Genomic DNA, 25,209 nt, shown 5'->3' with positions numbered 1-25,209 from the left:
GAAGAAAGAAATGACTGGGAAAGAGGAGAGAAAACGAGTGGAAATGAGGAATGAGAAAAAGATGATGAGACGAAAATGAAGAAGAAGAAGAAGAAAAAGAAGAGCAAGAAGAAGAAGACTATGATAAGGATGGAGATGAGGAGGAGAAAATGTAGGAAAATGACAATGAACACAAAGAAGAAGAAAAGTAAGAACAATAAAAAGAAGAAGAAGAAGAAGAAGAAGAAGAAGAAGAAGAAGAAGAAGAAGAAGAAGAAGAAGAAGATGATAAAACGAACCAAAATCCAAACGAGAATATAAACTTGATAGATACACGTACCCAAGACAAGCCATCTCTCTCTCGCACCATTTTGAACACGCCACGAAAAGTTTTTCGCCTCTTCTTCTTTCCACTAATACGAGAGAGAGAGAGAGAGAGAGAGAGAGAGAGAGAGAGAGAGAGAGAGAGAGAGAGAGAGAGAGAGAGAGAGAGAGAGAGAGAGAGAGTTTTAAAGGCCGTTATTTCTTTGGCAGGTGTTTTGGCCGACATTATTGCCTCTCTCTCTCTCTCTCTCTCTCTCTCTCTCTCTCTCTCTCTCTCTCCTCCCTCCTTCCCTTTCCTCCCTCCCTTCCTCCTCTCCTCCCTCCTCCTCCTTCCTTCCTCCCTCCCTCTCTCTCTCCCTCTCTATCTCATTCTCTCCCTCCCACTTTCCTCTCATCTGTTCACAAGCCACGCCCATGAGAGAGAGAGAGAGAGAGAGAGAGAGAGAGAGAGAGAGAGAGAGAGAGAGAGAGAGAGAGAGAGAGAGAGAGAGAGAGAGAGAGAGAGAGAGAGAGAGAGAGAGAGAGAGAGAGAGAGAGAGAGAGAGAGAGAGAGAGAGAGAGAGAGAGAGAGCGCACGGAAGAAGGATTAAGAGAGTGAGTCAGAGAAAAGAGTGAGAGGAGGAAGGAGGAAGAGGAAGAAGGAAGAGGAAGGGAGGAGGGAGGAAGGAGGAAGAGGAAGAAGGAAGGGAGGAGGAAGGGAGGAAAGGGAGGGAAAATGAGAGAGTAGAGAGAGAGAGAGAGTGTCAGAGAGAGAGAGAGAGAGAGAGAGAGAGAGAGAGAGAGAGAGAGAGAGAGAGAGAGAGAGAGAGAGAGAGAGAGAGAGAGAGAGAGAGAGAGAGAGAGAGAGAGAGAGAGAGAGAGGTCGATATTTATTGATCTCTTTGTCCCCCTAACGACTTTTTACAACCTGCCAACCGCTACCACAACTACTACTACTACTACTACTACTACTACTACTACTACTACTACTACCACTACTACTACTACTACCTATATTCTATTTTTTTATGTTGTATTTTTGTCTCTGTTTCATGATCCATTTCCATTTATATTTCCTTCTATTCTTCTATTCCAATTTTTTCTATTTTCTTTCTGTTCTATTCCTATTTCCTTATGGTCTATTTTTATCTCTGTTTCATGATCTATTTTCTATCTATCTATATTTCCATCTATATTTCCTTCTATTCTTCTATTTGTTTTTATTTTTTTCTATTTCTATTTTTTATGGTGTTTTTTTTCATCTCTAGTCCATGATCTATTTCTCTACGCCCTTCTATTTCTTCTATCTCTATTCCTATATCCATCTATTTCCATTTATATTTCCTTCTATTCTTCTATTACAACTTTTTATATTTCTTTCTGTTCTATTTCTATTATTTTCTATTTTTATCTCTAGTCCATGATCTATTTCTCTGCACCCTTCTATTTCTTCTATTTCCATTCCTATATCCACTTTTTCTCTCTAAGGCAATACACCAATGCTAACCCTTCCTCGCCGTCTCTGTCAGTCCGTTGGTCTTTGATAATAACGTAAATAATAACGATTGGTCTTTAATAATAACGTAAATAATAACGATTGGTCTTTAATAATAACGTAAATAATAACGACTGGTCTTTAATAATAACGTAAATACGAACAATGTCAAGACCTACCTCCGATCTATTAATACCACGACAAACAGATGACTACTTTTTGCGGACGGGAATAGCCAACTGACATTTATTCTCTCTCTCTCTCTCTCTCTCTCTCTCTCTCTCTCTCTCTCTATCGGTTGGAGGAGACGAAGAGAGAACGAAGAGATAGAGGCGGAGGAGGAGGAGGAGGAGGAAGGAGGAGGAATAAGAAAAAGCAGAAGGAGGAGGAGGAGGAGGAAGAGGACGATTAAGAGAACGAAAATAAGAGAGGATAGGAAGAGGAAAACGAACAAAGAGGAAGAAGAAGAAGAAAGAGGAAGAGGAAGAAAACAGGAAGAGAAAGAGGAAGAGGACAAAAAGGATGATGAGAGAAAAATATGAAGAAGAAATTGAAGACGAAGTGGGAATGAAAGAGAGGAGAAGGAGGAGGAGGAGGAGGAGGAGAAAGAGGAAGAGGAGGTGGAGGAGGAGGAGGAGGAGGAAATCATGCATGGAAAAAGAGAGAAACTAGTTAAAGAAGCGGAGAGCAATGGAAATAGCTCTCTCTCTCTCTCTCCTTCATTTACATTCTATCATTTTGGCTCCATTTCATTCTCACTTTTAGAAACTTCGTCGTCTGGAGCGGAAACGAAGTGACCTTTTTACTCTCTCTCTCTCTCTCTCTCTCTCTCTCTCTCTCTCTCTAAAGTACCGAATATGCAATGAGGTTATATTTTTCTGCTGCTTGCAAATGAATCTCTCTCTCTCTCTCTCTCATTAATTTTCCGAAAGAGTAATGAGAATAATCTTTTTTTTTTTTATGCCTGGAAATTTGAAACAGACTGACTTATGGTCTCTCTCTCTCTCTCTCTCTCTCTCTCTCACGCCATTACGTCCGCCCCAAGTCGACTAATTAACGTTATAGTCGCTTCGATGACTCATTTCCAAGCGAGTCGGGAGGGAGTCTGAGTCTTGGGGGGAAGGGGGAAGAGGGAGGGAGGGTAGAGGAAGGGTGGAGGGAAGGGGGAAAAGGGAAGGAGGGAAGGGGTGAAGATAGGGAGAATAGGGGATGAGAAGAGGGTGGGGGACAAAAGCAGAAAAAAGAGACCCCCCCCCCCACACACACACACACGAACACACACACACAACACCAACAATAAAAAAACAAGTAAATTCAAAGCAAAACATTAAAAAAAATCTAATCTAAACACACAAACAAAAGCAATACAAGAAATTACAAGCCAAGCAAACGAATGAAACGCAATGAATAAATTAAGTCGAGAAAACCACATCGCAAACACGCGCATTATTTACGAGGGGGGGGGGGAGAGAGAGAGAGAGAGAGAGAGAGAGAGAGAGAGAGAGAGAGAGAGAGAGAGAGAGAGAGAGAGAGAGAGAGAGAGAGAGAGAGAGAGAGAGAGAATACTGTTATGATCAACATTTACCGAGACTCGATTTAAACTTGCTTACAACAGAGAGAGGGAGGGGGAGAGGGAGAGGAGGAGGAGGAGGAGGAAGAAGAGGGGGATTGAGGAGGATAATAAATAATACAGAACTAGATTAAACACACACACACACACACACACACACACACACACACACACACACACACACACACACACACCTCCCTTCTCCCCCTCCTCCCCCACCCCCATTACACCCTACTAGTACACCCCATTACTACATGTTTAAATACCCCGCACCCCCAACGCTCCCCTCTCCCCCTCTCCCCAACGCTGCCCCTTCCCTCCCCTCCTCCCTTCCCCAACTCTGCTCCATTCCCTGTCCTTCCCTCCTCTTCCTTTCTCTTTCCTCCATACCTCATCCCCTTCTCTCTACCCCAAATGCTGGCTATCCCCCGTCCTCCTCCTTCGCCTTTGCTGTCCTTCATCTTCCACCTTTGATTAGATAGTTAGTGTAGCTTGTCACAAACAGCCTCGTAAGGACCTCTGCTGTTGTTTGTTCTTCCTTTGTGTTCCTCCTCCTCATCCCTTCCCTTCCTCATCACCGGAGCCCTGTAATTAAATAGCGTCTATTCACAAGGTACTTCACGCAGTAATGATGCCTGACTGTTTGAACTAATGACCGCAGAACAGCAGGGTGAGTGGGTGGTGGTGGTGGTGGGGTGAGTGTGACTGGTTGATTGGATGTGACTGGTTTGGGGTGAATTGACTGACTGAGTGATTGACTGGCTATGAGGGGTTGTGAGTGAGTGAGTGACTGAATTTGAATGACTGGGTATGAATGATTGGTTGACTGGGGTTGTGACTGATTGACTGACTGGTTATGAGTGGTTGTGACTGACTGACTGGCTGACTGACTATAACTGATTGTGCCTGAATGAGTGACTGAGTGAGAATGACTGACTGGTTGTAACTGGCTGAATGACTGAGAATGAGTGGTTGTGGGAGACTTGCTGACTGATTGACTGACTGACTGGATGACTGACTGACTTACTGACTTACTAACTAACTGACTAATTGGACATGACTGATTGACTGGGTATGATTGGTTATAGCTGACTGACTGGATGACTAACTAACTGACTAATTCGACATGACTGATTGACTGAGTATGATTGGTTATGGCTGACTGACTGACTGACTAACTGACTGACTGACTGACTGACTAACTGACTGGATGACTGATTGGGTATGATTGGTTATAGCTGACTGACTGAGTGACTGACTGACTGACTGGCTTTATACAAGGAGGAAATTAATGAAGGCTTACTGAAGGCATTAAGAGGGCTATAAATACTGGATGAACATTGAATAAATAAAATTAATGAAAAGCCAGAAGGAACAATACCGGTATACTCGCACACGAACTAACATTAAAATAAAAAACAACAACGAGGCAGATACAAATACCACAAACACAAACACCAGAGAAAACAACACATACATAAACACTAATATAACAAACACAACAAACATGAAAACAACACGTACTCATATCATCTAAAATACCACCATCGCTAAAACACAAACAAAACAAACACTAACCACTAAAACAAACATATCAAACACAGAAAGCAACACAAACTATCACAAAACCTAACCCAAAACTCAAACTCAACTCTACGCATTTAAAACACACACACTCACCCCCCGACCCCCCCACCCCACACACACACACACACCGCCACCCTTTCACAAACACCAAACGGCAAACAACCAAAGTCAAGCAGCGGTAGTCGAGTGGCAATGAACAGAATCCCGGATCAACCCGTTTCTGTGGTGCTTTAAATGCGTGGGATGAACGGCGGTGGCGGTGGTGGTGGTGGTAGGGTCGGTGGTGGTGGGGGTGGACTGATCATGCGTGGGTGGGTGTGGGGAAGAGGAGGGAAGGAGACGGGGTTGTTAGGATACGGAGAAGCGAAAAGGGAGATGAATGAGAGCTGGAAAAATTATGGAAGGGAGGGAGGGGTTGAAAAAGGAATGGGATGAAGGGGAAAGGAAGATGAATGAGGAGCTGGAAAAAGAATGGAAGGGGAGGAAGGGTTGAAAAAGGATGAGGATAAGGGGGAAGGGAAAGAAAAATGAAGAGATGGAAAAGGAATGGAAGGGAGAGGAGGGTTGAAAGAGGAGGGGGATGAGAGGAGAGAGAGATGAGGAGCTACAAAAATGATGGAAGGGAAGGGTGAAAATGGATGAGGATGAGGGGGAAGGGAGAGAAAAATGAAGAGTTGGAAAAGGAATGGAAGAGAGGGAGGTTGAAAAAAAAGAAGGGGATGAAGGGAAGAGAAAGATAAAAGAAGAGCTGGAAGAAAAAGATGGAAGGGAAAAGGGTTAAAAAAAAGAAGGGGATGAAAGGGAAAGGGAGGTGAATGAGAAGCTGGAAAAATGATGGAAGGGAAGGGAGAGGGGATAAAAAAGGAAGGGGGATGAAGGGAAAGAAGAGAAGGAGAAGGAGGAGAAAGGGAATACGCAATGAGATTATTATGGTGTAAGTGACTTTAATGGTGGAGTTGGTGGAGTGAGCGTGATCAGACCTGAGTGGGAAGTGGAAGAAGAAGGAGTTGAATGACATGAACAAGGTGATGGACGAATGGAATATACATAACAGGGAGAGTGGACACATATTTCTCGAACTTCCAAACCCACATGAAATAAAAGTTTGTGTTCAGAAGCAAATAAAAGAAAGAAAAAGAAGGAGTTGAATGACATGAACAAGGTGATGGACGAATGGAATATACATAACAGGGAGAGTGGACACATATTTCGAACAGAAGCAAAAAGAAAGAAAGAAAAAAAGAAAACGACACGACATAAACAAGGTAATGCAGGAATGAGATTAGAATATAACAGAAAATCGATCATGAAATATACGCATTTTCTGACCTTCCAAACTCACATGAAATAAAAGTTTGTGTTCAGAAGCAAATAAAAGAAAGAAAAAGAAAGAATTAGACGATATGAACAAGGTAATGGACGAATGGACTATACATAACAGGAAATCGATTATGAAAGAGTGGACACATATTTCTCGAACTTCCAAACCCACATGAAATAAAAGTTTGTGTTCAGAAGCAAATAAAAGAAAGAAAAAGAAAGAATTAGACGACATGAACAAGGTGATGGACGAATGGAATATACATAACAGGAAATCGATCATGGGAGTGGACACATACTTCTCGAACTTCCAAACTCACATGAAATAAAAGTTTGTGTTCAGAAGCAAATAAAAGAAAGAAAAAGAAAGAATTTGACGACATAAACAAGGTAATGCAGGAATGAGATTAGAATATAACAGAAAATCGATCATGGAAGCGTATATACAAATTCTCTGACCTTCCACACTCACATGAATAAGTAAAAGATTGCGATCAGACGCGAATAGAAGAAAATAGAAGAAAAAAGGAAAGAGGAGGAAGGAGACGTGAATGAAGAGCTAGGAGAAGGATAGAAGGAAGGGGGAATGAAGAAAGGAGGAGGAGGAGGAGGAGGAATAAAGATGAATGGAAAGCTGTGAAAAAAAAATAAAGAGGAAGAAAGGAGGAAAAAGAAAAAGAGGAGAAAAGAGAAGAAAAAAAGAAGAAAAAATGAAAAAAAACTTGTACAAAAAAAGAACCAAAAAAACATGAAATTAAAAAAAGAACAAAAAAAGGAGAAAAAAACGAGAAAAAAACGAAAAAAACGGCAAAAAAAAAAATAAACGAATTCCAAATTACAAAAAAAGCTAAAAAATGAAAACACGACAGGAAATCGATCATGGCGGAGTGGATACGATAACATTTTCCGACATTCCGAACCATCATGAATAAACAACATAAAATCGGTGAACGAGTGAGCGAGTGAGCGAGTGGGTGAGTGAATGAGTGAATGACAGGGAACAAAGAGAGAGAGAGAGAGAGAGAGAGAGAGAGAGAGAGAGAGAGAGAGAGAGAGAGAGAGAGAGAGAGAGAGAGAGAGAGAGAGAGAGAGAGAGAGAGAGAGAGAGAGTAAAATGCATGGTGTGAGAGACAGAGGGAGCAGAGAGGAAAATGATACTAAATAAAACAAAAAAATAAGAAAAATGAGAAGAGGAAAAGGATGAGGAGTAAAGAAGGAGAGAAAGAGAAGAAGGGAGAAGAAGAAGAAGGAAAAGATATACAAAAAATAAAGATGGATGAGAGAGGATCAAAGAGAAGGAGAGATAGAAAAGAGGGAAGGAGAAGAAGGAAGAAGACGAACAGGAAAGAGAAGAAGGGAAAGGGAGAGAAAGAGAGGATGAAGAAAAAGAAGGACAAGATAAACACATAATATCGAGATGAATGAGAGAGGAATAAGAGAAGAAGAGAAGGAAAAGAGAGAAGAAGGAGAAGGAAGAGGACGGAAGGGAAAAAGAAGAGAAAGGGAGAGAAAGAGAGAAAGACAGTGAAAAGAAGAAGAAGAACAAGAACAAGAACAAGAAGAACAAGAGGAAGATGTACAAAAAAAACAAGATGCATGAGAGAGGAGCAAAGAGAAGGAGAGATAGAAAGAAGAGAAGAAGAAGAAGAAGGAAGACGACGAACAGAAAAGAGAAGAAGAGAAAGGGATAGAAAGAGAGGAAGAAGGAGAAGGAGAAAAAAATACCCTAAAAATCAAGATATACTAATCAGAAAAACCTCAAAACCGATCATACGTAGAGAAGCGAGGCTGTAATCAAATGTGTCTTAGTAATTTATGAACTAATTATAACCGGGTGGAGCTAATCACGGAGGGACAAGAGTGTAATTAGGTGTTTATGAATAGGTTAGAATGAAAAGATGAGAGGAAGAAAATCTGTTTAGGTGATGTGAAGGATTTTAAGTGCTTTTATAAATGGAATGATTAGCATGAAAATAATAATAATAAAAGAAAAAAGGAAGATAAAAGAGAAGACAAAGAAGATAAAGAAGATAAGAAGATAAAACTGAAGGAATGGAGTGAAAAAATAAAAAATGAGGAAGGTTTGACGAGACATGAAAAGCAAAAAAAATGGCGAAAAAACGAAAAACAGATAAACGAAAAAAAACGAAACTAACGATAAAAAACGAACGGAAAATAATAAAAATAGATGAAAAAAAAGAAAAATTAACGAAAAACAACAAACAATAAACGGAAAACTAATAACGAACAAATGAAGGCGAAAAATGAAAATACGCAAAAATAACGAAAAATAACGAACGAAAACCGAATTAACGAAGAGAGAGAGAGAGAGAGAGAGAGAGAGAGAGAGAGAGAGAGAGAGAGAGAGCATGAACGAATATAAGCAAAATCTCACCCAATCCCTTCACGGTCGAGTCAGAGGGCGTTGAATGCCTCGAATAAGCAGAAATATAAATATGCAAAACAGGGCTAACTGTTCGTATATATATAGCTATGACATTTCCGTGCGTAGGTGAATGAAGAGGAGGAGGAGGAGGAGGATAAGGAGGAAAGAGAAGTGAATGAAGAGCTAGGAAAAGGAGAGATGGAAGAAGGATTGAAGAAAGGAGGAGGAGGAGGAGAAGGAGAGGAAAGAGAAGGAAGAGGAGGAGAAGGAGAGGAAAGAGAAGGAAGAGGAGGAGAAGGAGTAGAGATGAATGGTGGAATGTGAAAGAGGAAGGAAGAGGGAAGGAAGGAGGAAAGAGAAGAGGGAGGGAGAGAGAAAGAAAGGGGTGGAGGAGGAAAGAGAGAGAGAGAGGGATGGTAGGACAAGGTAGAGAAGGAGGAGGAAGAGGAAGAGGAAGAAGAAAAAAAGAAGACTTGAAATACTAGGAAGTGGAACGGAGGAGGAGGAAAGAGGAGGAGGAAGAAGAAGAGGAGGAAGAACAAGAGGAGGAGGAGGAGGAGGAGGAGGAGGAGGCGGAGGAAAACAACCAGAATGAAGGAGGTTTAGGAGGTGAGGAGGTGCACAGCTGGTGAGGACGAGAGAAGGAAGAGGAGAAGGAAGGAAGGAAGGAAGGAAGAGGAGAAGGAAGGAAGGAAGGAAGGAGAGGGAGATTAAAACAGCTGGTATGAAGGAGTTTGAGGGGAAGGGGGAAGGGGGGAAGGGAGGAGGGGGGAGTGCACAGCTGGCGAGGACAAGGGAAGGAAGCGGAGGAGAAGGAGGAGGAGGAGGATGACTGATGCAAGGGAGGAGGAGGAGGAGAAGGAGGAAGAGGAGGAGGGGAGAGGAGGGATGCCAGTGAAATGGGAGGTTTTGGAGGAGCATGCAGAGATGGTGAGGGAGGAGGAGGAGAGTGCACAGATGGTGAGGAGGAGGAAGAGGAAGAAGAGGGGAAGAGAAGAGGGAGAGGGGGAGGATAACAGCTGAAATGGAGGAGTTTAGGAGTGGGAGGAGGAGGAGGAGGAGAGTGCACAGATGGGGAAGAAGAGGAAAAGGAGGAGGAAGAAGAGGAAGAAGAAGGAAGAGGAGGAAGAGAGAGAGGAAAGAGAAGAGAAGAAGAGAGGAGGAGGATGGAAAGGAGTAGGATAATAGGATAAGAATGAAAGAGAAGGAGAAGGAGGAGGAGGAGGAGGAGGAGGAAATGAAGGAAATGAGAAATGGAAATGAGAGAAAAAGGAGGAGGAGGAACAGGAAAGAAGAAGAAGAAGAAGAAGAAGAAGAAGAAGAAGAAGAAGAAGAAGAAGAAGAGAAACAGGAAGAGAAGAAAGAAAAAGGATGCAAAGACTATTATTATTATTATTATTATTATTATTATTATTATTATTATTATTATTGATATTGACATCCATAAAAAGGACATCAAGGAAGGAAGGAAGGAGAGAAGGAGGAGGAGAGGAGAAAAGGGACCAAGGAGGAAGAAGAGAAGAAAGAAAGAAAGAAAGAAGGAAGGAAGGAAGGAAGGAAGGAGAGGGAGATTAAGACAGCTGGTATGAAGGAGTTTGAAGGAATGAAGGAGGAGGAGGAAGAAGGAAGAATAAAGAGGAGAAGAGGAGGAAGAGGATGAAAAGGAGTAAGAGGAACACATATAAGGAAGGAAGAAAAAGAAAAAGAAGAAAGGAAGAGGAGGAGGAGGAAGAGGAGGAGGAAAAGGAGAGAGAGAGAGAGAGAGAGAGAGAGAGAGAGAGAGAGAGAGAGAGAGAGAGAGAGAGAGAGAGAGAGAGAGAGAGAGAGAGAGAGAGAGAGAGAGAGAGAGAGAGAGAGAGAGAGAGAGAGAGAGAGAGAGAGAGAGAGAGAGAGAGAGAGAGAGAGAGAGAGAGAGCACAGGTGGTGTGGAGTGATGTTGCAGGTGTTGGTAAAAGGCATTGTTATGGTCGTTGTTGTTGTTGTTGTTGTTGGTGGAGGTGGTGGTGGTGGTGGTGGTGGTGGTGGTGGTGGTGGTGGTGGTGGTGGTGGTGGTGGTGCATAGTGAAGCCCGCGGAAGCTTGAATAGACCTAACAGATGCGCGGAATGAGAGAGAGAGAGAGAGAGAGAGAGAGAGAGAGAGAGAGAGAGAGAGAGAGAGAGAGAGAGAGAGAGAGAGAGAGAGAGAGACTATGGCGTATATTGAGGGGCCGAAGCGAAGCACATGACTTTGTTAGATCAATACTACAGCATCATGGGATAGTCTCTCTCTCTCTCTCTCTTTATATTCCCAAAAGCTCCTCATTATGCTTGTTCCTTTCTCTCTCTTTGCTTGCCTGTCTGCCTGTCTGTCTCTCTCTGCCTTGACGCAACTGTCCTACCCACACACACACACACACACACACACACACGGACCCCAATCCCCTCCCCACACACACACACGTAACCTCTCCCCTCTCCCCCCTTCCCCCTCCCCCCTCCCCCCCAGAACAAATAGATGCCCCAGTGAAGTCCAATTTCGCGAGGACAAAGGACAGGAAGGAGAGTAAAGATAAAAGTAAGAGAGTATAAAGATAAAGAGGAGGAAGAGGAAGAGGAGGAAGAGGAAGAGGAGGGCCGAAAAAAAGGGGAGGGAAGGATGTGGGAAATAAAGAGAAAGAGAGCGAGCGAGCGAGAGAGAGAGAGAGAGAGAGAGAGAGAGAGAGAGAGAGAGAGAGAGAGAGAGAGAGAGAGAGAGAGAGAGAGAGAGAGAGAGAGAGAGAGAGAGAGAGAGAGAGAGAGAGAGAGAGAGAAGTGTGTGTGTGTGTGTGTAACTTGCTGAAGAGAAACGAGAGGAAGGAAGGGAAGAAGGGAAGGAGGGAAAAGGAGATGAAAGGGATGGGTGAGAGAGAGAGAGAGAGAGAGAGAGAGAGAGAGAGAGAGAGAGAGAGAGAGAGAGAGAGAGAGAGAGAGAGAGTATTTACCTATACCAATCCAGCTCCACCTGCCCAGAAAACAGCCGAGGAGGGCGAAAAAAATGCAGAAACAGACCAGCAAGGACGCGAAAAAAAAAGGGTCACATATTGCAAAGAGACAAAGACTAGACGCAAAAAAATATTCAATAAAAGTTTCCCCCACCTCGCTGCTCCTATTAAGACTGACAGACAGGGAGACAGACGGACAGACAGACAGAGGAGGAGGACGCAGACGAAAAAGGGGATGACTGAGTTAGTTGCGCAGTGGTTAGGCTATCTCGACGTGCGCAAGTCCTTTATATTTGATGTTCTTTTCTTTTTTTGCAGTGTTTGGCTTTTCACTCTCTTTAGGACGCAGACAAAAAAAGGTGATGATTGAGTTAGTTGCGCAGTGGGTAGGCTATCTCGACGTGCGCAAGTCCTTTATATTTGATGTTCTTTTGTTTTTTTGCAGTGTTTGGCTTTTCACTCTCTTTAGGACGCAGACAAAAAAAGGTGATGATTGAGTTAGTTGCGCAGTTGTTAGGCTATCTCGACGTGCGCAACTTTCCTCTCTATTTGATGTTCTTTTGTTTTTTTTTGCAGTGTTCGGCTTTTCACTCTCTTATTCTTCTTAGTTTTTTCAGGTATTCTCTTAGTTAAATTCTTAGTTATTTATTATTTTTTTTACAGCCAAAGGAAACAGCTCAAAGGGCAAAATAAAAGGAAACTGTAATGAAAATAAAACCCCGGTAATCACTGCTTCTAAACTCTCAATTATTCTTTCAGTTATGCATTCCTAGTTATTTTTACCCATTCCTACCTTTATCCCGTTAATTATATCCTTAAATCTATTGCTATGTTGATTTTCATTACCCCAAATTACTTAACTTTATATACTCGTTGCCAGATTAGGTTCCGTTCTTTCGCTTCCAAGTTATTATATTCTCAAGATATGCAAATTGTTCCTGGTTATATCCTCTTAAATATGCGTGTTAATCCTTGGGTATGATGTTTTCCATTATCCTAAATTAGTTAACTTTGAATATTTGTTGTCATTTCAGCTTTGTCCTTCCTTCCGCTGTCTGGTTATTAAATTATCGGTGACGCAAAATTAATCCTGGCTATATCTCGTTGAATATGCGTGTTAATCCTTGGGTATGATGTTTTCCATTATCCTAAATTAGTTAACTTTGAATATTTGTTGTCATTTCAGCTTCGTCCGTCCTTTCGCTCTCTGGTTATTAAATTATCGGTGACGCAAAATTAATCCTGGCTATATCTCGTTGAATATGCGTGTTAATCCTTGGCAATGCTGTTTTCTATTATTCTAAATTTGTTAACTTTGAATATTTGTTAGCATTTCAGTTTTCGTCCTTTCGCTGTCTGGTTATTAAATGCTCGGCGACGCAAAATGAATCCTGGCTATATCTCGTTGAATATGCGTGTTAATCCTTGGCAATGCTGTTTTCTATTATCCTAAATTTGTTAACTTTGAATATTTGTTAGCATTTCAGTTTTCGTCCTTTCGCTGTCTGGTTATGAAATTCTCGGTGACGCAAAATTAATCCTGGCATTATCTCGTTGAATATGCAGATTTTTTTTTTGCTATGGTGTTTCCTAATGTGACGTATTGTGACAAAGATCAGCACTGAGGTCACGCGCAGATTCCGTCTTTTCTCTTTCTTAGTTATTAAATTCCCAAGTGACGCTAATTCTCCCAGGCTTCATCCCTTAAACATGTACATTATTCTTTCACTATACTGCTAATGTGACATAATGTGACAGAGATTAGCACTGGGGTCACGCGCAGATTCCGTCTTTTCTCTTTCTTAGTTATTAAATTCCCAAGTGACGCTAATTCTCCCAGGCTTCATCCCTTAAACATGTACATTATTCTTTCACTATACTGCTAATGTGACGTAATGTGACAGAGATTAGCACTGAGGTCACGCGCAGCTTCCTTCCTTTCGCTTTCCTAGTTATTAAATTCCCAAGTGAAGCAAATCATTCACAGCTTCAGCCATGCAGATTATTTTCTCACTATGCTGCTAATGTGACGTAATGTGACAGAAATTAGCACTGAGGTCACGCGCAGCTTCCTTTCGCTTTCCTAGTTATTAAATTCCCGAGTGACGCAAATCATTCACAGTTTCAGCCATGCACATTATTTTCTCATATGGTGCTTATGTGCCGTAATGTGACAGAGATTACCACTGAGGTCACGCGCAGCTTCCTTCCTTTCGCTTTCTTAGTTATTAAATTCCCGAGTGACGCAAATCATTCACACCTTCAGCCCCTTAACCACGCACTTAATCCACGGCCATTCAGCCCCTTGACAATAGCTGGCTCTCCGCTCAAGGCTGGCGGGGACAAAGGCTCTCTCTCTCTCACACACACACACACACACACACACACACACACACACACACACACACACACACACACTTCCTTTCCATGATATATAAATAGAAAAAAATATGAATAATTGAAGAGATAGAGATCGAGATAAGTGAAGGTGAGAGAGAGAGAGAGAGAGAGAGAGAGAGAGAGAGAGAGAGAGAGAGAGAGAGAGAGAGAGAGAGAGAGAGAGAGAGAGAGAGAGAGAGAGAGAGAGAGAGAGAGAGAGAGAGAGAGAGAGAGAGAGAGAGAGAGAGAGAGAGAGAGAGAGAGAGACACACACACACACACACACACACACACACACACACACACACACACACAGTTCCTTTCATTGATATATAAATAGAAAAAAATATGAATAATTGAAGAGATAGAGATAGAGATAAGTGAAGGTGTGTGTGAGAGAGAGAGAGAAAGGCACACACACACACACACACACACACACACACACACACACACACACACACACACACACACACACACACACACACACACACACACACAGTTCCTTTCCATGATATATAAATAGAAAAAAAAAAAAGAATAATTGAAGAGATAGAGATAGAGATAAGTGAAGGTGTGTGTGTGAGAGAGAGAGAGAGAGAGAGAGAGAGAGAGAGAGAGAGAGAGAGAGAGAGAGAGAGAGAGAGAGAGAGAGAGAGAGAGAAAGGTGCGCGCACACACACACACACACACACACACACACACACACACACACACACACACACACACACACACACACACACACACAGGCGCGAACGCACGCACAGGCAGAGAGACTTTGGTTGGCACTGGTCCAAGAGAAATGATCTCCCTCCCTCTCTCCCTCCCTCCCTTCTCTCCATCTCTCCCTCCCTCCCTTCTCTCCATCTCTCCCTCCCTCCCTCCTTCAGGCCGACCGGAAGTGAGTTTCGCATGACGTTCCTCTTTCCTCCTCTTCCTCTGTGTCCTCTTCCTCTTCCTCTTCCTCCTCCTCCTCCTCCTCTTATTCTATGTTATCACCTAAAAGAACACCTTACACTTTCTCTTTCATCTGGGTCTCCTCCTCCTCCTCCTCCTCCTCCTCCTCCTCCTCCTCCTCCTCCTTCTCCTCCTCCTCCCCTTCCTCCCCTCCTCCTCCTCTCCTCTTCCTCCCCAGTTTCCATTGACCTCAGCAGCAACCAAGACCATAATGCATCAGTTTCCTCAGTGTTTCAAGGGGGCGTTTCAGGGTGTTACAAGGGTGTTTCACGGAGGTTTTCAGAGCGACGGAGATGAGCACCGAGGCAACGCGCAGCAGCTGTAGCGAGTGCCCTTAACTTGACCTTTACACATGGAAGTTCTATTCTACGTGGGTGTTTCAGTGGTAAAGGGGAGTGTTTCATAGTGTTCCATGGGGGGTTGACGGGGGGTGAGGGGAGGGAGAGGGGGTGTTTCAGTGCATGGAGGGAGGTCATTAGGAGTGTTTCTAGAGGGATAGGAGTGTTTCGAGAGGTCAGTTTTGTGTTGCAGAGGTTAGTTTTGTGTTTCAGAGGTCAATTTTGTTTTGCAGAGGTCAGTTTTGTGTTGCAGAGGTCAGTTTTGTGTTTCAGAGGTCATTTTTGTGTTGCAGAGGTCAGTTTTGAGTTGCAGAGGTAAGTTTTGTGTTGCAGAGGTCAGTTTTGTGTTGCAGGAGGTCATTTAAGTGTTTCAGGAGGTCATTTAAATGTTGCAAGAGGTCATGTAAGTGTTTCAAGAGGTCATTTAAGGGTTTCAGGAGGTCATTTAATTGTTTCAAAAGGTCAAGGCGAGTGTTTCAGAGGTCAAAGGTGGCAGGTCAGCACAGGAGAAGGTCACAGATGTCTTTTAGAGGTCATAGAGCAAACCACTCAAGCGTTCCAGAGGTCACACAGTCAAATCCATGTCCCGCTAAGATCACGAGCCTGAGACCCGATACTTGGTCACGTGGTGCGAGATCGGTGGTCGGCGGAGCGGGGCGGGGCGCTGAAGGGCCACGTGCTGATGGGGCAAGGGAGGGGGTGGAGAGGGGCGGGGTGCGACTGTGGGAAACGGGGCATTGGGTGTAACGTGGGGTGGGAAGGAGAAAGGTGTGTTGAAGGGGAGAGAGACGGGGCAAGAGCGGGGCGGGGAGAGACGCGGTGAGGTGGGGAGAGACGGGGTTGCACGGGGGCATTGGGTGTACGTGGGTGGGGTGTTGGGGAGGAAGGGGCAGGAGAGGGTGTTGCAGTGGAGGCTTGCAGCAGGGAGAAGGGGGAGAGGAGGAGGAGGGGAGAGGAGGAAGGAGAAGGAAGAGAGAAGGGGGGAAGGGAAGGAAGGAGGAGAAGGGGGATTGGGAGAGGGAGAAGGGGAGGGAGGTAAGGGAGAGTGAGGGGAAGGGAAAGGAAGGGGGGAAAGAGGAGAAAGGGAGAAAGGGGATTGGGAGAGGGAGGAGAAGGGGAGGAGGGGAGAAGGGAGCTGAGAAGGGGAAAGGGGAGAGTGAAGGGGGAAGGGAAGAAGGGGGAAAGAGGAGGAGAAAGGGGGAAAGGGGATTGGGAGAGGGAGGAGAAAGGGAGGAGGGGAGAAAGGGAGCTGAGAAGGGGAAATGGGAGAGTGAAGGGGGAAGGGAAGAAGCGGGAAAGAGGAGGAGAAAGGGAGAAAGGGGATTGGGAGAGGGGAAGGAGAAGGGGAGGAGGGGAGAAAGGGAGGGGAGGGTAGCGTTGAGCATTGGAGCAACACATGAGTGACAGGTAGTGTTGCCTCGTTAGTATTGCTGCAACACACGAGGGGGAGTGAAGGGAGGCTGTGTGTTGCTAGTATTGTTGCAACACATAAGGGATTAAAAGAGTGTTCCTAGTATTGCTGCAACACACGAGGGAGAGTGAAGGGTGGCTGTGTTGCTAGTATTGTTGCAACACATAAGGGAATAAAAGTGTTCCTAGTATTGCTGCAACACCGAGGGGGAGTGAAGGGAGGCTGTGTGTTGCTAGTATTGTTGCAACACATAAGGGAATAAGAGTCTTCCTAGTATTGCTGCAACACACTAGTAACTCAGGGGTAGTGTTGTCTTGTTAGTATTGCGGCAACATAAGAAGAGGGGAGTGAAGGGCAGAGTGAAGATGAGAGCAACACACGAAACACACCAAACGACTTTATTGTGTTTCATGGGGGTAGAGGGAAGGGGTGGGGGAGAGGGGGGAGGGAGGGTGTTTCCGTGCATAGAAGGTCATTGGGGGTGTTTCAAGAGAGCAATGGAGTGTTTCAAGATGTTATTTAAGTGTTGCAGAGGTCAAGGGGAGTGTCTCAAGTGATATAGGCCTAATCTAACTTAACCAAAAACTAACTCACCGTAGTCTGACATTATGAGTGAGCGTTCAGAGTTAGGCTGACGGTTAGACTAACTTTGAATGATTAGGACAGATTAGGTTAATTTGGACTCGCTTTCATTATGGTTAGACTTTAAATAAACCCAAAGCTATTTTAACTTAACCTAACCAAACTAAATGAAACTAAGCATATCTCATCCCAAAATAACCTAACCAAGTCTAATTCAACCAAACCCAACTCAAGTTTAACCTAACTTAACCAAACTAAGCCTACCCCATCCCAAAACAACCTAATGAAGCCAAGACAGACCCAACCAAGCCTAATTTAACCAAGCCCAACGCAAGTCTAACCTAACCTAAACAAACTTATCAACCAACTTCAGTCTAACCCCAAACAACCTAACGTAATCAAGCCAAACGTAACAAGCCCAACCTAACCAAGCCAAAGTCAACCAAACCCAACTTAAGTCTAACCTAACCTAACCTAACCTAACCAAACTTATCACCCAAACTCAGTATAACCTCAAACAACCTAATGCAATCAAGCCAAACATAACAAGCACAACCTAACCAAGCCACACAAGCCACCCTAACCCAATCAGCTGACCTGCCATCGCGTGTTGTCCAAAAAGTGCTTCCCGGCGGCGCCCGTGACATTGCTCTTGGCGGCGGCGGCGGCGGCGGTCTTCGCGGCGCTCTGCCCACCGGACTTCGCCGCCGTGGATGTCTTGTGTGCCAACTTGGTGAACATGGGCATGGTGACGGACTTATGGGGACAGGCGGACTAGTGGACAGACGGACGGCACCACGGGACAGACTTTTTACGGGTCCACACCAGGGGGGGGGCAGAGGGAGGGGGGCACGGACCAGCAGCGGACGGGCAGGACTCAGGACTCAGCAGGTGCGAGAACCAGCAGGGGCGGGACACGTTCTCCTCCACTCGGTCCACAAGAAACACTGACCAGCGATCCAGCCACCCGCCGCCCACATCCACATGGCCTCCACCCGCGCCCAGCATCACCACACACGCCAGTTCGCGCCTCCACCAATCAGCGGCGAGTATCGATTCCCGGGACTGCTAGGAGAGGGCGGTGATTGGCTGGGGAGCGCGACGTCAGCCTCCCTGAAGAACATGGGAACTGCGCTAACCCCACCCCCTGCCTGGCTTTTGTTTATTGATCACGCGCGAGACTCAGTTGTCAGCACGGACTGTCAAGATCGCTCCGGAAACAATTAAGAGCACCTGAGCATGCCCAGGTGACCACAGCCCGTGACCTGAGGCAAGGGGAAAGGTCAAGGTTCTCGGATGCCCTCACAGCGAGATCTGGCATGTGGCTCATCTCCTGGCACCCGATATCCAGGCGTATAGTGGACCCCAAAAAAGAGGAGTTCTGGCTGTGATATAATGAGGGGACTGTAGGCGAGGTGTTAGCCAGATGCAGCCTCCGACCCTTTCCCCCTTCCCTCCTTCCTTCCTTCCTTCCTTCCTTCCTTCCTCATCTCCCGGCACCCTAAATCCAGGCGTAAAATGGACCCAAAAAAGAGGAGTTCTGGACTGTGTTATAATGAATGGGGACTGTAGGCGAGGTGTTAGCCAGATGCAGCCCCCGACCCCTTCCCTTCCCTCCCATCCTTTCTTCCTTCCTTCCTTCCTCATCTCCCGGCACCCAAATCCAGGCGTAAAGTGGACCCAAAAAAAGAGGAGTTCTGGCTGTGATATAGTGAGGGGACTGTAGGCGAGGTGTTAGCCAGATGCAGCCTCCGACCCCTTCCCTTCCCTCCCATCCTTCCTTCCTTCCTTCCTTTATCTCCCGGCACCCAAATCCAGGCGTAAAGTGGACCCCAAAAAAGAGGAGTTCTGGCTGTGATATAATGAGGGGACTGTAGGCGAGGTGTTAGCCAGATGCAGCCTCCGACCCCTTCCCTCCCTCCCTCCCTTCCTTCCTTCCTTCCTTCCTTCCTTAACCACGGCACCGAAATCCCAGCGTATAGTGAACCCAAAGAAGAGGAACAGATGCAGCCTCCAACATCCTCCCTTCCCTCCCTCCTTCCTTCCTTCCTTCCTTCCTTCCATACAGCCTCCAGCGTTGCATCTCCACAGCATCACGTGAACCAGACAGCGGAAAAGACAACAGATAAAGTAAAAAAAAAAAAAAAGGAAGACAAAGGAGCGGGAGGCGTAAGAGGAAAAGGGAGGGAGAGAGGGAAGGGAGAGGAGGGTAAGCTGCAAGATTGAAGTGGAGGAGGAGGAGGAGGAGGAGGAATGATGGAGTGCCTGAAGGTGCAGAGTGGAGGAAAATAAGGACAAGGAGGAAACTGCATAGTGCCAAGAAAAAGAGGGAGGGAGGGAGGAGGGAAGGAGGGAGGGAGGGATGGAGGGAAGGAGGGAGGAGGAGGAAGAGAGAGAGAGAGAGAGAGAGAGAGAGAGAGAGAGAGAGAGAGAGAGAGAGAGAGAGAGAGAGAGAGAGAGAGAGAGAGAGAGAGAGAGAGAGAAAAAATGATGGATAGGGTGACAAATGGAAAAGACAAAAAATAAATTAGGCGGAGATGAGCCTTCTCTCTCTCTCTCTCTCTCTCTTGCAACCTTCAAAAGAGATAAGGAAAAGTTTCAAACACACACACACACACACACACACACACACACACAGGGAGGGAGGGAGAAAAAAATTGTGTAGAGGTTAATTAATTTCATCAGCGTCCTCCTCCTCCTCCTCCTCCTCCTCCTCCTCCTCCTCCTCCTTTCCTTCCTACGTTACTGAGGCGAAACCGACGTGACTAACCTAACGAAAAGGCACCACCACCACCACCACCACCATCACTACCACCACCACTACTACTACTACTACTACCACTACTACCACTACTACTACTACTACTATTACTATTATTACTACTGAATGCTTTGTTTTTTATCTTCGCCACCAAAAGATAAACAGACATAGACTTTCATTGATAAAACTATAAAGAATATAATAATACTGACTACTACTATTACTACTACTATTACTACTACTACTACTACTACTACTACTACTCTCCCCCCCTCAGGACAAGAAGTTAAATTTTGCTCGCCGTTTCCTTTTGACCTTTGCAAGTTCATAAAGCTTTTGCAAGTGGCACAGGTCTCTCTCTCTCTCTCTCTCTCTCTGCGTTCATTTTTGCGTCCCTTTCTCTTTTTTTTTTCCTCCATAATTCATTCCTGTCATTCCTTCCCCTTCTTTTCTCTCTCTCTCTCTCTCTCTGCCAACCTGTTTTTTTTTTTTGTTTTCCTTCCCTCACTTTTCACAAGGTTCCATCTAATCAACCCTCCTCTCCTCCTCCTCCTCCTCCTCCTCCTCCTCCTCCTCCTCCTTCTCTTCCTCTTCCTCCTCCTCTTCTGCTTCTGGTACACGTGCATACCGTGAGGAGGAGAGAAAGAGAGAGAGAGAGAGAGAGAGAGAGAGAGAGAGAGAGAGAGAGAGAGAGAGAGAGAGAGAGAGAGAGAGAGAGAGAGAGAGAGAGAGAAAGCATACAAGAGGCTTCCAGGAGACTGACTAAGAAGACTACACAGTTAAGCTTTCATTCTCTCTCTCTCTCTCTCTCTCTCTCTCTCGTCCCCTATTTCCTCCCTTCCTCCTTCCCTCACCCTCCCTTCCCTCTAACCCTCCCTTCCCCTCTCCCCCTCTTCTTCTCCCTCCCCTCCTCTTCCCTCTCCCTTCCTTATCTAAACTACCTTCGCAGCTTCCCTTTATTTCTCCTCCCATCCCTATTCTCTTCTCCTATCTCCTCTTTCTCTCCCTTCTTCTTCCTCCCTTCCCTTATGCACCGTTTCAAGTCTCCCTTTTCACTTCCTTTCCTAAACTCCCTTCTCGCCTCCTTCCTCCTTTTCCAGTTCCTTATTCTTCCTTTTTTTTTCTTCTATGCACCCTTTACAGACTCCTCTTTTCCTCCCTTTTTTTTTGCTATGCGCCCTTTTCTAGTCTCCCTTTTTTCCTTACGTCCTTTATGCCTCCTCCCTCTTTTTTTATCTCCCTTTTCTGCCTTGTTTTATTTATTTTCCTCCATCCTTTCTATATCTCCCTCCTCCACTCTTTTCTTTTTCCTCCTCCTCCTCCTCCTCCTCCTCCTCATCATCATCATCATCATCATCATCATCATCATCATCATCATCATCATCATCATCATTCTTTTCAGTCTCCCTTTTTTTCCTTACGCCCTTTATGCCTCCTCCCTCTTTTTTATCTCCCTTTTCTCCCTTGCTTTACTTGTTTTCCTCCACCTTTTCCTTATCTCCCTCCTTCACTCTTTTCTTCTTCTTCCTCCCTCCTCCTCCTCCTCCTCCTCCTCCTCCTCAGTCAGCCCCTCTTCTTTTTAGCCCAAACTCATTCTCCTCATTTCTCCCCTTCTTTCTTCTCTTTCTCTCCTCCCAGTACTCCCCCTCCCTCCTCCTCCTTCTCCTCCTCTTCCTCCTCCTCCTCCTCAGTCATCCCCTCTTCTTTTCCCTTTCGCTCAGACTCATCCTCCTCTTGCCTCCCTTCTTTCTTTTCTTTCCCTCCTCCCAGTACTCCCCTTTCCTCCCTCCTCCTCCTCCGCCCCCTCTTCAGCTGCACGCACGCCCCTCTTCCAGCCACGCCCATCTACACGTGAATCCAGGAAGCACCGCAACGCCCCCCCCCCACCCCCACCCCATCTTCCCCTCTTAATCCCTCTTTCCCACCCACACCTACATACACCCACCCACGTGACCACACACAAGACCTACACTAATAGCAACGACGATGAAAAGACGATGAAGAAGAGGAAAAAGGAGGAGGAGGAGAGGAAGAAGAAAAAAGAGGAGAAAGAAGAAGAAGAAGAAGAAGAACATAACATAAGTAGTGTGCAAGAGGCCGATTAGAAGAAGAAAAAGAAGAAGAAAAAAAAAGAGAAGAAAGATGAAGAAGAAGAAGAAGAAGAACATAAAAAATAAGGAGTCTGCAAGAGGCCGGAACAACAACAACAACAACAACAACAACAACAAAAACAACAGCACCATCACCATCTATACACCACCACCACCACCATCATCACCATAAAAAAAAACAGTAACATAACATCATTAGCAAAAACTGCAATATCAACAGTAACAACAACAAGAGTAACATAACCAAAGTAACAGAAAAACACCAAAAAGATAAAAAAAACTCCATTAACAGAAGCAACTCCATCACCTCCACCATCACCAACAACAACACCAAAACAACAACCTATATATGGCACTCTGCACATGTATTGCTTCAGAGGAGTTCCAACACGTGCTTGACTCCGTGAATAAGAAGAAATCCGAACCTTCTGTCTGTAACTATACCGTGACTTGACGCCAGACGGACAGACTCAGACCTACAAGTGCTGCCCTCTACCTACATATAAGAAGTTCTGAAAATCCCCCATCAACATACTCCAAGAAAATAACAATACCAAATAACGTACAAATAACAAATATCTTTACAAATAATATATAGACCAAGACCTACAAGTGCTGCCCTCTACCTACATATAAGAAGCTTTGAAAATCCTCCATGAAAACACTCCAAGAAAATAACAATACCAAATAACGTACAAATAACAAATATCTTTACAAATAATATATAGACCAAGACCTACAAGTGCTGCCCTCTACCTACATATAAGAAGCTTGTACAAATAACAAATATCTTTACAAATAATATAACAAGTGCTGCCCTCTACCTACATATAAGAAGCTTTGAAAATCCTCCATGAAAACACTCCAAGAAAATAACAATACCAAATAACGTACAAATAACAAATATCTTTACAAATAATATATAGACCAAGACCTACAAATGCTGCCCTCTACCTACCTATAAGAAGCTTTGAAAATCCTCCATGAAAACACTCCAAAAAAATAATATAATACCAAATAATATATACAAATAGGAACTACCATAACAATTAAGAAGTTGATCGATACCTACAAGTGCTGCCCTCTATGTATAAAAAGTTTGAAAATCCTCCATGAAAACACACTCCAAAAAATAATATAATACCAAATAATATATACAAATAGGAATTACCATAACAAATAATGAGTAGAGTAATGCCGACAAGTGCTGCCCTCTACGTATAAGAAGCTTTGAAACTTCCCCCATTAGCAAAGACCTAAAAATGTAGCTTAAACAGGAAAAGAAAGAGAGTTAGTTAATTATACATGTGGTGCCCTCGACCTATAAGCAGATGTGATACTCCCATTGTTAAGAAAGACACCCTTCAAAAAATAGAGAAAATGAAAACCAAGAAAACAGAAAAAATAAAGATCGTAAGAAAATGACGCGAGCTGTAAAAAAAAATATACCAATGCAACAATGAAAAGAAAATATGAAGCAAAACAAGAAAATAGAAAACACAAACTTGAGAAAAACATAAAAAAGACCCCAAAGAAAATATTATGTAGTAAAGGATCGTATGAAAATAACGCAAACTTTAAAAAATATACCAAAACTACAATGAAAAGAAAATATTAAGCAAAACAATAAAACAGGAAACGCATTCTTGAAAAAAAACACCAAAAAAAGAACCAAAAGAAAATATTATGCAGTAAATAACAAGAAAACTGACCCAATCTGCAAAATGAACAAAAATCAACAAAAAAGAAAACATAAAAAAGAAAACAAAACAAAAATAAAGAAAACGCTAATCACGAAATTCACAGCAAAGGAGAAAACATTACGATAAACACGACAATTAGCAAAGACAACAGCAATTACCGAAAACAAGGTAATTAAGACAGGGGAAAAAAGAGGAGGAGGAGGAGGAGGAGGAGGAGGAGGGAGGAGGAGGAGGAAGCGGAAAATATAGTGAGGACAAGAATATTTTTAGACGTGAAAAAAAAAACTGATGAAGATGAGGAAGAGGAGGAGGAGGAGGAGGAGGAGGAGGAGGAGGAGGAGGAGGAGGAGGAGATGAAGAAGGAGAAGGAACGTTTGTGCTCTCCCGTACGAAAAGCTATTCTACACGCCGTCCTCCTCCTCCTCCTCCTCCTCCTTCTTCTTCTTCTTCTTCTTCTTCTTCTTCTTCTTCTTCTTCTTCTTCTTCTTCTTCTTCTTCTTCTTCTTCATCCTCCTCCTCCTATTCTGTTTTCACTTTACTTTTTCCAGCCAGTCCGTCACCTCCAATTTTTCTCCCTCTCAAAACCTCTACAAAGAACTAAACTAACCTAAACTCTCTCTCTCTCTCTCTCTCTCTCTCTCTCTCTCTTATGTAACACTCCTCAACATCCCTTACACAGAAATTCCCATACAGACTCTTTCTTTCCTCTTCACAAACTCTCAAAGGCCTTCAAATGTACGCCCCTCAGCCTTTTTTTTAGCCTTTTTTCACTGCCCTTTGTCTTCCCCATCAACTCCCCTTCCCCTGAGTCTATTTGGATCATCTTTCTTTCCTCTCCTGACTACTGGATGCTTTTTATAAGGTTTCTGATTCTTTTCTTTTTCTTCCTAGGCGATTGGATTCTTTATGTAGGGCTTCGGTTGTTGTTTTCGTTGTTGTTGTTGTTGTTGTTTTCTCTCTCTCTCTCTCTCCAACTATAGCTAAATGCCCCTTTGTAAGCTCTTCGATTCTCCTCTCTTTCCTCTCTCCGAACTCACTCAATCCTCTTTTACAATCTCAGATATTCTCCTTTCCTTTGCAATCTCTCCTTTTCTCGCCTCTGTTCTCTATTCTAAACTCTTCTATCCTCCTTTTCCCTTCATCAACTACATTATAGATCTTTTCCTTGTTTTTTTTACTCCACAAACAATTTCATCCACCTCTTTTTCATCCATCTCAATCTCTCTCTTTCCCTTCCTTCTTTCTCAGTTCTAAGGCCTTTCCATTCTCCTCTTTGCTTCATCAAACACATAATTTCCGTTTTCCTTTTTCTCCATCACAAACGCTTCCTTCCACCTCCCTTTTTATCCATCTATCTATCTATATGTAT

At 44.1% G+C, this 25,209-nt stretch overlaps 1 protein-coding gene across 2 annotated transcripts in view; it reads right to left on the bottom strand.

Annotated features, from left to right (window-relative positions):
• LOC127005237 (ubiquitin-conjugating enzyme E2 W-like) overlaps positions 1 to 25,209 on the bottom strand; it is a 93,824-nt gene that overhangs the window by 37,238 nt on the left and 31,377 nt on the right. The window contains exon 1 of one of the 2 annotated variants that reach the window (XM_050874036.1): positions 17,863 to 18,723. The exons of the other annotated variant lie outside the window; for it this stretch is intronic. Within the exon in view, the coding sequence (XP_050729993.1) occupies positions 17,863 to 18,012 (150 nt within the window). The 5' untranslated portion in view covers positions 18,013 to 18,723. Of the gene's footprint in view, positions 1 to 17,862; positions 18,724 to 25,209 lie in introns of those variants that run through there. 2 annotated transcript variants of the gene reach the window in all.

The sequence above is a fragment of the Eriocheir sinensis genome, chromosome 1 (genome assembly GCF_024679095.1).
Source record: "Eriocheir sinensis breed Jianghai 21 chromosome 1, ASM2467909v1, whole genome shotgun sequence".
In the NCBI taxonomy this organism is placed as follows: domain Eukaryota; kingdom Metazoa; phylum Arthropoda; class Malacostraca; order Decapoda; family Varunidae; genus Eriocheir; species Eriocheir sinensis.
Note: the sequence above shows the minus strand (reverse complement) of the source record. Positions and strands in the feature narration are given on the sequence as shown.